We start from the raw sequence: 10,456 nt of genomic DNA, 5'->3' as shown, positions 1-10,456 counted from the left end.
GGTGACGGTCTTGGGGCTTTACTGGATGTGGTGAGAAATCTGTGGAGGTAAAGGGGAGTTCGTGATGATGTGGTGGCTGTCGATGAGGCTTGCCTGGATCTGGTGATGGGGGAAGGGTAGGTGGGAAGAAATGCCCTCTCTCATATCAGCCTCTCACCCCCAATTGTACGAGCCTAACAAACAAGGACAAGTGTCTGATGACCCTGGGGTGGACTGGAGAAGAAATCACTCCAGCTGGAGGTGCACAAAGGCTCAGAGACTCATTATATAATAGCAATGAAAAAGAGCTATAAAAAGCTGCACCTCCTCCAGGAAGTCTTCCCAGACTGCCCCATCCCACAGATTTGAGTCTCTTCTCCCAGCCTCAATTCTACTTCTCTGGCTGAGCTGTAAACTTGTGGGAAGCCAGGAAGACATCTATGTTAGAGTCCCGACTACTTAATATACAAACGAAACTCAGGACATGCTTGTGAGGATCCCATTTCTGGTAATCAACAAACTTCTAGCTACAGAACCAGAGGGTCACTCCCCTCAGAGGTAAGAACTATTTCACGTGAGTTCATCTAGAGCTACCAGCTTTTTGGTGTTGTCAGGCAAAATATGAAAGACCACCGGGGTCAACTACTGCCATCACTTTGTAAGACAAACTAGAAAAAGAATGTCTTACTGAGACTAGAAGAGGCAGGACAGCAGGGAAACCATCCTTTGCCAGAAAGGCAAGCACATTCTGCTCCTGTGTCCTGCCGCCTGGCCAGATCCAATGGGTCCCGGGGAAACTGTACCAATCGCCTGAGGGGGCCCAACTGCAGTTGCTCAGAACAGTGATTCTCACTGCGAGCGTCCTCAGCAGATCCTGAGGAGAGGCCCTGCCTTCAGTGGCCACAGATGCATGTGGCTTACACTGCCAGTGAAGTGTCCAACTTTCCCTGCAGCAGCCCCTGCACTGCTGGTGAATGATGTGAAACTCGAACGGAGTACAGCCGTCCTCCAGCTTCTACCACAGCATGGAGCCAGGATCCCAGGAGTCAGCATCCCCGAGTCAGTCACAGGCCTCCCTGTGGGAGAGGACAGTTCCTTCCCAGACCACCAAAGGAGCCACTGACCAAAACACTGAAAACTAAGCGGGTGCTGACCCAGCAGCTAGCTGACAGGTACCTCGGCGCCTCAGTTAACTCTGTTCAACAGCATTTCTTCATAACGCCAATGAGAAAAAAGAATCCCAGCTGATGTTAAATGAACCATTATTTAAGGAGCTGGTTTCTAGTTTCATTCCACATTCCAGTTCCCAGGAACTAAAGACACTGAGTGAGGACTTATTGTAGTGAATATGTACTCAACATCACTAATCATCAGTGCACTGAATGAAAATCGTGGTGAAATATCACCTCACCCCATTTAGGATGGCCATTATCAAAAACCCCAAAGACCACAAGCATTATCCAAAACGAGGGCTGCAGCTCAGGAGGGACCTGTGCCCTGTTCCTCTGTGAAAGTGGCAAAAAGTCTGGGGCCAGAAGAGTACCACCAATCCATGCTGATGTCCTTACTTCCTGTGACATTTCCAGAACATTCTATGGGCCAACAGAACTAGAAAAGTGATTCAGGAAACACATTAAGAATCAAGAATTCCAAAGAGTTTGGGGATGACCTGCTCCTTCTTAAATGGCCAGAATGAGCTCCTAGGTCACTTCCTGGACAGCTGGGAGACTCCATGCCATTGGAGTCTCAAAGAGCAAGAGCAACCACTAACAGAACCTAATTGGCTCAAGGAAGCATAAACAAATATTGACCTGCTCCCCAAATGAGAACAAAACAGAACTAACACTGTTGCTTACGTATAGTCCATTGAACACCCTCCCCTATCCCCCCAGTAAAGCACTGCCTCCCACCCCAATGAGATGAGTGCTTACTCATCAGAATTTCATTCTCAGAAGTGCTTAGAGAGACAGGCACAGTGGGGTGAAAAAGCAGAGAAGAGGGGGATTCCATTAAAACCTGCCTACTGCACAGTAGGCTATCCCTTCCCCTACGTCACACACAGAAGGCAGCCCAGACCAGGGGAAGCAGGCTTGTCTGGAGAGAATGACAGAGAAAGTTTCTTAGACACTTACAGCAGGGGTTCCCCACAACTTAAAGAAAACTTGCCAGACTCACTCATGAGGAGCACAGTCTCACACGCAGGGCTGGCCACTAAGCACATACAAATGCAAAGAATCACCACGTATCCCAGAAAAAAACACAGCCAACAGAAACCTCCATGGAAGACGTTAAAGTTTTCCTTACTAACTGAAGAAATCAATGTACCTTGCAACCAGAATAGGATGCCAAATGTTAAGAAGGTGAATAAAAACAAAACCTTAGAAAAGAAAGATGTGGGGCCTCCCTGGTGGCGCAGGCGATTGAGCGCCAGACTGTGAAGTTCTCCACAGCCTCTGCAGCGTGGGTTCCATCCCGGCCAGCCAGCGAGAATCCCACATGGGGCGCAGCAGACCTCTCCTGTCTCGCCCGCTGCTCCCCTCAGCAGTGTATTTCGTCAGTCTGCCTGTTCTGTTCCCCACTCTGTCTCTGGTGAATCCTCTCACCCTCCCGCACGTCTGGCCTGTACCCCAGCTCTTGTATAAATAAATCTTAAAAAAAAAAAAAGATGTGATGATTCAAGCAAATAACTGAACGCAACTTCAGAGATAAGAGTCAAATCTTTCATGGAAAAAAAAGATGAAAAAACAGAAAGCAAAGAAAGAAGCGGATGCAATTCCAAAAACAGGGAAAACATGTAGCATGGGGTAAAAGGAACATTATCAAAGAGATAAAAGAAAACATGTCAGGGCAGAGAGGACCTAACTCTTCACCCCAAAAACTTTAAACAAACTGTAAAATTTTAATGACATCCAGGAAGAGCTTGAATTTCTACTAGACAGAAAGAAAAACCAGAATTGGGTGGCCTTCCAGAGAAGCAATAGAAAGGTTAAGAAAAGCCACACTTTTAAATCTGTGAGAAAATACAATCTGTAGGGCCTCCCCAGTGGCGCAGCGGTTGAGCGCTGGGTTGCGAAGCTGCCCGCAGCCTCCGCGGCACCGGTTCGATCCCCGGCTGCTCCCCGGCCGCTCCCCGGACACTGGAGGAGGGTCCCACATGGCGCGCAGACCTCTCCTGCCGCCCGCTGCTCCCCTCAGCAGTGTGCTTCGGTCCTTCTGCCTGCTCTGCTCCCCGCTCTGGCTCTGGTGAATTCTCTCACCCTCCCGCGCTTCTGACTGTACCCAGTGCATGTATAAAAAAAACAAACAAACAAATAATAAATAAAAAACATGCCTCTTTAAAAAAAAAATACAATCTGTAGGCGTGTGAGTTGTTGGAGCGTCAAGGGAAAATTAACAGCTAATGGACAAAAGGGAAATTAAATTTACCCTAGAGGAGAAAATAATATACAAAAAAAGTAGCACAGATGAATGCTTTATTTGCATGGTTTTAAGCCTCAAAATAGGACTCCTGTCTGACTAAGATGATGAGATTAAAAACTCTCAGGGTAGCAGAGAGAAGATGGGGTAGGTGGGTGGAAGGGAGGCAGAACTAAGACCTCACCAATCACAGTAAAGGTTAGCCTATCAAGTCTAAAAGTCACACATCCCCAAAAAGTTGTCTACTAAGGTAAAAACTGCCTTGCAGAACTAAGAAGAGGTGGTGGACTCTGGGGAAGAATGTGAGCAGGGATGGAGGATTTGGGGGAACAGACCACTGGAGGGAAAATCTGGGATGATCCCCCCTCACCCTCTTTGCTTTAGGCTGGCCTGATAATAAACTGACACAAGTGAGATGAGCATGAGAAATGACAAATTTAATGAGGTGGGCAGGACGGCTGTATAGTTTTTAGAATGGGGGTAATACATTCGGGAGGGGAAAAATGTAACAAAAGAAACGCTGCAACTTAAAGAGAAAGTTTTGCAGCCAGACCTCGGAAACTCTAGCCCAGGGTGATGAGGTTGTCTCTCACCGCCAGGAGGAGAGAAAATTATTTGCAGCTTTTAGGGAGATGGACACTTGGGCAAAGCATCATTCTTGGATCTGTTTCTTAGCTGCTTTCCATTTAGAATAGCCAGCACGCCAAGGGACACCCCTCCCTGGGCCGGGACACTAGGCCCTCAAATCCGGCAAGTACGGGGTCATCAGAGCCCCTCTCGGTTCCGCGCTGCCGGGGGCAGAGAGAAGCTGCGGCGCATCCGAGTCCAACGGGCGGGCCTCGCCTGCAAAACGAAGCGAGTCCTGGCTCTGCCGCCCGGGAAGCGGTGCTGACCACTGCCCGCAGGACTCGGTCCGGCTCCAGCGACCGCCCGCGGCCCGAGCCGGTCCGTCACCCGCTCCGAGGAGTCCCGGTCACACAAAGGCCTCCGGGAGCACGTGAGCGGCGACCACCGACGCCCCCCGCGGGCGCTGGGGGAAGAATTCCGAGGGAGCCGGAGGAGTCGGGAGCCGCGGCCGCCGCTCTTGAGTCCGCGCCTCCAGCCCACGTCCGCCTCCCAGCCAGGGACCCTGGGCGCCGCGGCCCAGCACCCCCGCCCCGCGTCGCACCTCACCCGCGCCGAGGCCCGCGCCGCTGTCGTTTTTCCAGTTGCCGCCACGACTTCGCTCCGCGCATGCGCGCTGCGAGCAAAGGAAGCACTTCCGAGGGCAAATAGGGCGGGACTTCTCTCTTGCGCATGCCCGGCGCGGCCAGCGTCGCCCGCAGCTTCAAGGGAAGGGAAAGGGGCCGGGGCTGACGCGGCCCGGAAGGCGACGTGCGCGTGCGCACCAGGTTGTCCTTGGCCTCCCCTGCGGGGTCTAGTTCGGGCGTAGCCAGTTCTCGCGGGAGGGCGGGCCGCATTTCTTTGAGCTCAGCGGGCTCCTGTCGGCATCAGTAAAATAGCGTGGGGGTACTTTCTGTTTCCACCCTACGCTTAGTTTACTTCCTCCGTGAATGATAAAACAATCCACCTCGCTGCTAGTCCGTGAACCCCATGAAGCCTCCGCCGGGCGCGGGGGCCCCCGGGTTGTCAGCGCCACGGCCGATGATTGACAGGCGCAGTGGCCTGGGCGCACGCAGGCGCAGTATCGCCGTCAACGCTTCCGCCACCGCGCCTGCGACTTTTTTGGCGCCGACGGCGGCGCGAGCGGGGACGGCAGCCGGGAGGCTCTCGCGTTCGCGCCGTCGCCGTCGTGCCCGGCGGCACTATGCGCTACAACGAGAAGGAGCTGCAGGCGCTGTCCCGGCAGCCGGCCGAGCTGGCAGCCGAGCTGGGCATGCGGGGCCCCAAGAAGGGCAGCGGTGAGCGGGGCGGGGCCGGGCGGCGAGGGGGGCGGGGGTCGGGGCCGGGCCGGACTGGGGGCCGCCGCCGAGCCCGCGCGAGCCCGCACTGTGCCCGCAGTGGTGAAGCGGCGGCTGGTGAAGCTGGTGGTCAATTTCCTCTTCTACTTCCGGACGGACGAGGCCGAGGTAGGGCGGCGGGGCGGGCGGGGCCGGGTCGGCGCGTAGGCCGCGCCCGGGAGGGCCTGGCCCGCCCCCACGCCTCCCCATGCGACCCCGTGTGCCCCCAGCCCGTCGGAGCCCTTCTGCTGGAGCACTGCAGAGTCACCCAGGAAGAGCCCTGCGGCTTCTCCATCAGTGAGTGGGTCCCCTCGCCCGCCCCGCCCCTGCCCGGCCTTCTGCTCCTGCGCTCACCCTGCCCCGCGGGCGCGGCTCCTGTGCCTGGGGCCCGGCCGTGCGCACCTCACCGGGGCCTCTTCCTGGCACCACCCAAACGCCCCACGGCTTTTCTTGCTCGGCGCGCGGTTGCAGGGCGCCTTGCTGTCCTTTCATAATCCTTCCTCGCCGCCCGGCCTGTGTTCCCCCGACTCTGTGAGGGATGAGCCCGCGGGGAAAGACCAGTGAGCTCTGCTCCTGTACTGGGGCGGGGAGCCGAAATTTATCCTCTTCCAGTCTGGAGTCCAAAAGCAGCGAGCGTGCCAGTAAGGCTGGTTCTCTTCTGAGGGAGAACCCCACGTCTCTCCCAGCTTCTGGGGCTCAGTGGCAATCCTTGGCTTATAGAAACTCCCTGATCTCTGCCTCTGCTGTCAGTTGGGGTTTTCTGTATGTGTCCAGACCGGGCCTTTTTGTGAGGATACACATCCTGCTGGATTAGGGCCTCCCCACTCCAATGTAACCTCCCTTTAATTACATCTGCAGTGATCCTGTTTCCAAATAGGAAATAGTGTCACATTCCCAGGTCCCAGGGATTAGGACTTGAACACGTTCTTTTTGCTTTTATTTTTTAAATCAAATTTCTGCATTGTGAACATATCCTTTAGGGGCACAAAGTTCAACCCACAGCCTGGGCCATTGCAAGAGCAGGGGACTCTTATGGACACTGGCCACAGGAAACAGACCTGTGGCTGGTGGGATGGGAGAGTGAGGACTAATGGGGGCTCCTTCTGCAGGCTTCGTGGAGAACCCTGACAGGAAGTATCACTTTGAATGCTGCAATGAGGAGCAATGTCAGGAGTGGATGGGGGCCTTGCGGCAAGCCAGGTGGGGCCGGGTTGACCCTTAGGGCCAGGGGCAGGAATAGAGCAGAGCCCTGTGAACAAAGTTTGCTTTCCTCCCCAGCTATGAGTTCATGCGGAGGAGTCTCATCTTCTACAGGAATGAGATCCAGAAGATGACCGGCAAGGTGCGTACTGGGTCCTGAGAGACGGGGCCGTGTGGGCCTCGGGGCTCTTCTGGGCTCACCCTCTGTGTACCCACACAGGACCCTCTGGAGCAGTTTGGCATATCTGAGGAGGCCAGGTTCCAGCTGAGTGGGTTGAAAGCCTGAATCCTTCTCTGGGGCTAGAACCAGCCTGGCCTGCTTTTGCCAGACCCTGGGTTTTCTGGTCATTTGCAGTTGTTATGACTTAAAAGACTTCAAAATCAAAAGCTCAGGACTAGGTGAAGAATCCAGCCTCCCTCCCCTGCTTGGGGGCCCACTGGACTGGCCTGACTGGCAATCCCCCCATGCCATGTGCTGCTGCCTGGGGAACCCCCCCCCCCCCAAGTCATGTCCATTCAGGGCCTGGCAGGTGCCCTGGGCAGCTCACAAACTGAATGTATGAAGCTAAATGATGCTGTGAAAGTGTGGGGGCCTGTCTGTCTCATCAGGCCGCTGTGAATTCTGCTGATGCGCAGGTCCTGGCCAGGTGCCTTGTGCTTCTTGCTCTGTTCAAATAAAGGTACCTCTTTTCCACATAGAATGGTGTACACTGCATGCAGCAAGGACAGGTGTCCTTTGCAGGCTCCAGGGGGGAAGTGAGGGTGACAGGGGACAAAGGTCCCCTACAGGGTCATGGTTTAAATACCTGGGCAGAAAGGGCTGGGCCACCAGCATAGGGAGAGAAGATGGGGTTTAGAGGTATAAGCTGGAAAACCAGGGAGTAAGACCCCTGGCCCTGAAGGAGATGCAGCTGTGGGTGTGGCACTCACCCAAGAGGACCCCTTGACCCGCCCTGGTTTATGGGCCTCCCTGATTGAAGACAGGACCTCGTGATGGCCCATATTAGTTGGTGGCCCTTTTGGGGTCCTCACCTGGTCAAGCTCTTATGGAGCGGCAGGGCCTCCCTGTTCATAGCTACCGTCTGGGAGTGACTGCTGTCCTCCCCAACCCAGGGCACAGTTGAGTTCAACCTGATCTTCTTTGGGCCCTCTTCAGACTTCACCATGTCGTAATTGAGGGAAATACCACATTCAGACAAAGTTCAAGTGAAAACATTTTATTACAGCGTCTAAAGGTGGAAATGCAGAATGCAGTGGGATAACCTTTGGGAGTGAGGGTCATGCCAGCAGCCTAGAGAGTTGGGCATGCCAGTGCCCTCAGCTGTGCTGAACAGTTTACCACACAGACAGAGCCAAGCCTCAGGTTACATCACGGTGGAGATAAGAGAAACAGGCCAAGCTTGGGTGAATTGTGAACGGAAATGGCAGGGTGGTTGGGATCGGGGTGAGAAGTGGACACTTCCTACAATGGGCAGCGCGGGGAGATAAAGGCGAGGGTGTCTCAATTAAGTCACAATTCATAACTTAGAAGGAAGGCTAACTCCTCCTGGCCAGGAGGGTCCTTGAGCCCACTTCCCAGTGGGCCACTTTGTTGTCACAGTTTTCCTGAGCAAAGTTAATCCCAGGCCCGCTAGACTTCCCTGACGTGCCCACGGTTAACAGCACCACCAGTCAGCCTGGAGCTGCCAGAGGGAACCAGCATCTTGTCAACCCTCCCACAGCTGGCCTGCCAACAGGCCTTAGCTTACATGTCTGGCAAGGCCTAGGGCCCCCAGAGGACTAGAGGGTCAGCGCCAGTGTGACCCACACCTCCTCCAGCCACCTGTGGTGCAGGACACTCCCATGCTGACAGCTGGGGACCCAGCTCAGCCTGTAGTTGGGCACATCCCGAGTAAGTGTTGCTCTGAACCCCAAAGCTCGGGTGCACGTGCAGACAGTTGTATAGGAAGATAATTATGGCACGTCAGTAGGAAGTCCCACACGGTCACCCTATCGCCTCTACCCCATCCCTTGGGGTGGCAACCCGAAGCAATACAACGTTGTGTAAAGGGCCACTTTGTTCTAGATCAGGGACTCCTTGTTCTGACTTCTCTACAGTGAGCCCTGCAGCTTTCTAGAGCCCTGGCTTCTGGTGCCAAAGAGGGGCCCGAGGGCTGGAGGGGAGGGCACAAGGTTCATAGGGTGGGCACAGCACCTTGGCGCTGCCAACAGCACCGCCCAGGACGGAAGGGAGCAGGGCAGCTGGTTACAAGAGGACGGGCCGGGTCTAGAAACTCGTCCTAAGCACCATCTTCAGCCTCCAGTATTGCTCTGGTTGGGGTACACCCCAGGGGAAGCAGGCCTATTTCAGGCCCCTTGCCCAATGGGAACTAGAACTCCAGCAAACCTACTGACCCCGGCCAGGGGAGGCCTGCTCTGCACAGTGGTGGGAGGGCAGGAGCCTGCCCTGAGGGTCAGCATACAGTGGGGCCAGGCAGGAGCACCTGGCCTCCACTGGGGGATGGGGCCATGTTGACCAGCTTTCCCTTTAGTGACAAAGTTCAACCCCTACACACACAGCCCCACTCCGAGTGCTCCTTAGTGGGTGCCAAGGGGGCCAGCACCTGAGTGGGTCTCCAGCTGCACCCTGCCACCTTGGGGTTGGCACCCCTGCCAGGGTCTTTGGCCAGTAATGGCCTGTTTCAGGGGGCTTGGGGGCTTCTGGACATGTCCTTAAAAGCTTGGGACCCAGGAACCATCACAGATGGCTGCCCTGAAGGGCCCTGAGAACCCTGCTAGCCACCTTTAGAAGCATCTGGAACAGCTCTACATGTCAGAAGCCCTGACCACGAGCCCTCTCACCATCAGTGCACTGGGTCTCATGCACCACGGAGGCTGCCTGTGGGGAGGCAGGCATGCCCCTCTGGGGTTGGGGCTGCAGCTGGCCTGAGCCAGTGCCACTGTGTGCATTTAAATAAATAAAAAGGTCCCCCTTTACTTTTTTCTTCTTTTAAGTTTACTGTGCATTATACCATCTAAAAATAAATGAAGTCAAGTCTATGAAATTTATAAATTTTCATCACATCTCTATAAAATACTGTCACCCTCAGCATGACTCTTCTGTACAGACACACCAGGCACCAGGCTGACCTGCCCCATGACTGGACATGCCATGGTGGACTCAGAAGGAGGCCCACACGAGCACAGACGTACAAAGTAAATGCACTTATTACACGGCCAGCCACATCTTCCCACAAGCACCACTGGGAACGGTCCCCTTTTGGAACACACCTGCAGCCCTGCCACATGGATTGGAAAGGCTGACTGTCCCTGTCCCCCACCCCCAACCCGCCCATCAGCTCCAAGGCCAAAGACCCGATGCAGGGCCCCCGGTCTCACAGCGATGGGCAGGACTGTGGGTGCACCTCCTGGGAGAGGGCCTTCTCTGGGAACACCACTTCACAAGATAGCAAACTGCCCTCAACCTGGAGCAGGAGCCTTTGGTATAGGAAGAGCGGCGGGGGTGAGTAGGGCAGGTGCTGCCGAGGACTGGTTTTGGCGTTGGTCACCTGGAGAGTCAGCACCAGGAGGACGTGGAGGTGGGCGGGCGGGCGACCAGATAGCACCAGGACCAGCGTCGGCATCTCCGCGGTGGCCAGTCCTTCCCATAGACATCTGTATATAGATCCTCTCAGATATAGGTATGTACATTTCTCAATAGTTGCCTTTTACAACTTCAGTGGAATAAAATAAGTCAAAATTGTTTATACTTTTTTAAAAACGATAAATACTTTATCTAAAACTATCGACAGCAGGAGCTGGAGCCAAGCCCCAGCACCGCAGCTCTGCCAGCGCTGATTCACAGTAGAACCTCGTCTTCTGTCCTGTCTGTCCCCGTCCAGCGGTGAGCCCCATCCTTGCATAGGTCTCATGGTTGAGGT

At 54.9% G+C, this 10,456-nt stretch overlaps 1 protein-coding gene across 1 annotated transcript; it reads left to right on the top strand.

Moving 5' to 3' along the window:
* The first annotated feature begins 5,200 nt into the window (after window positions 1–5,200).
* On the top strand, window positions 5,201–7,173 carry PLEKHJ1 (pleckstrin homology domain containing J1). Its single transcript, XM_084249538.1, has 6 exons — window positions 5,201–5,297; window positions 5,398–5,465; window positions 5,567–5,633; window positions 6,446–6,536; window positions 6,615–6,678; window positions 6,757–7,173. Exons 1-6 carry the CDS (start codon window positions 5,204–5,206, stop codon window positions 6,820–6,822), a joined length of 450 nt encoding a protein of 149 aa, XP_084105664.1. The 5' UTR covers window positions 5,201–5,203; the 3' UTR covers window positions 6,823–7,173.
* Window positions 7,174–10,456: the final 3,283 nt, after the last annotated feature.

The sequence above is a fragment of the Talpa europaea genome (genome assembly GCF_964194135.1).
Source record: "Talpa europaea genome assembly, chromosome: 12".
Lineage (NCBI taxonomy): Eukaryota > Metazoa > Chordata > Mammalia > Eulipotyphla > Talpidae > Talpa > Talpa europaea.
The sequence above is the reverse complement of the archived record's forward strand: the minus strand, read 5'-3'. Positions and strand labels throughout refer to the sequence as shown.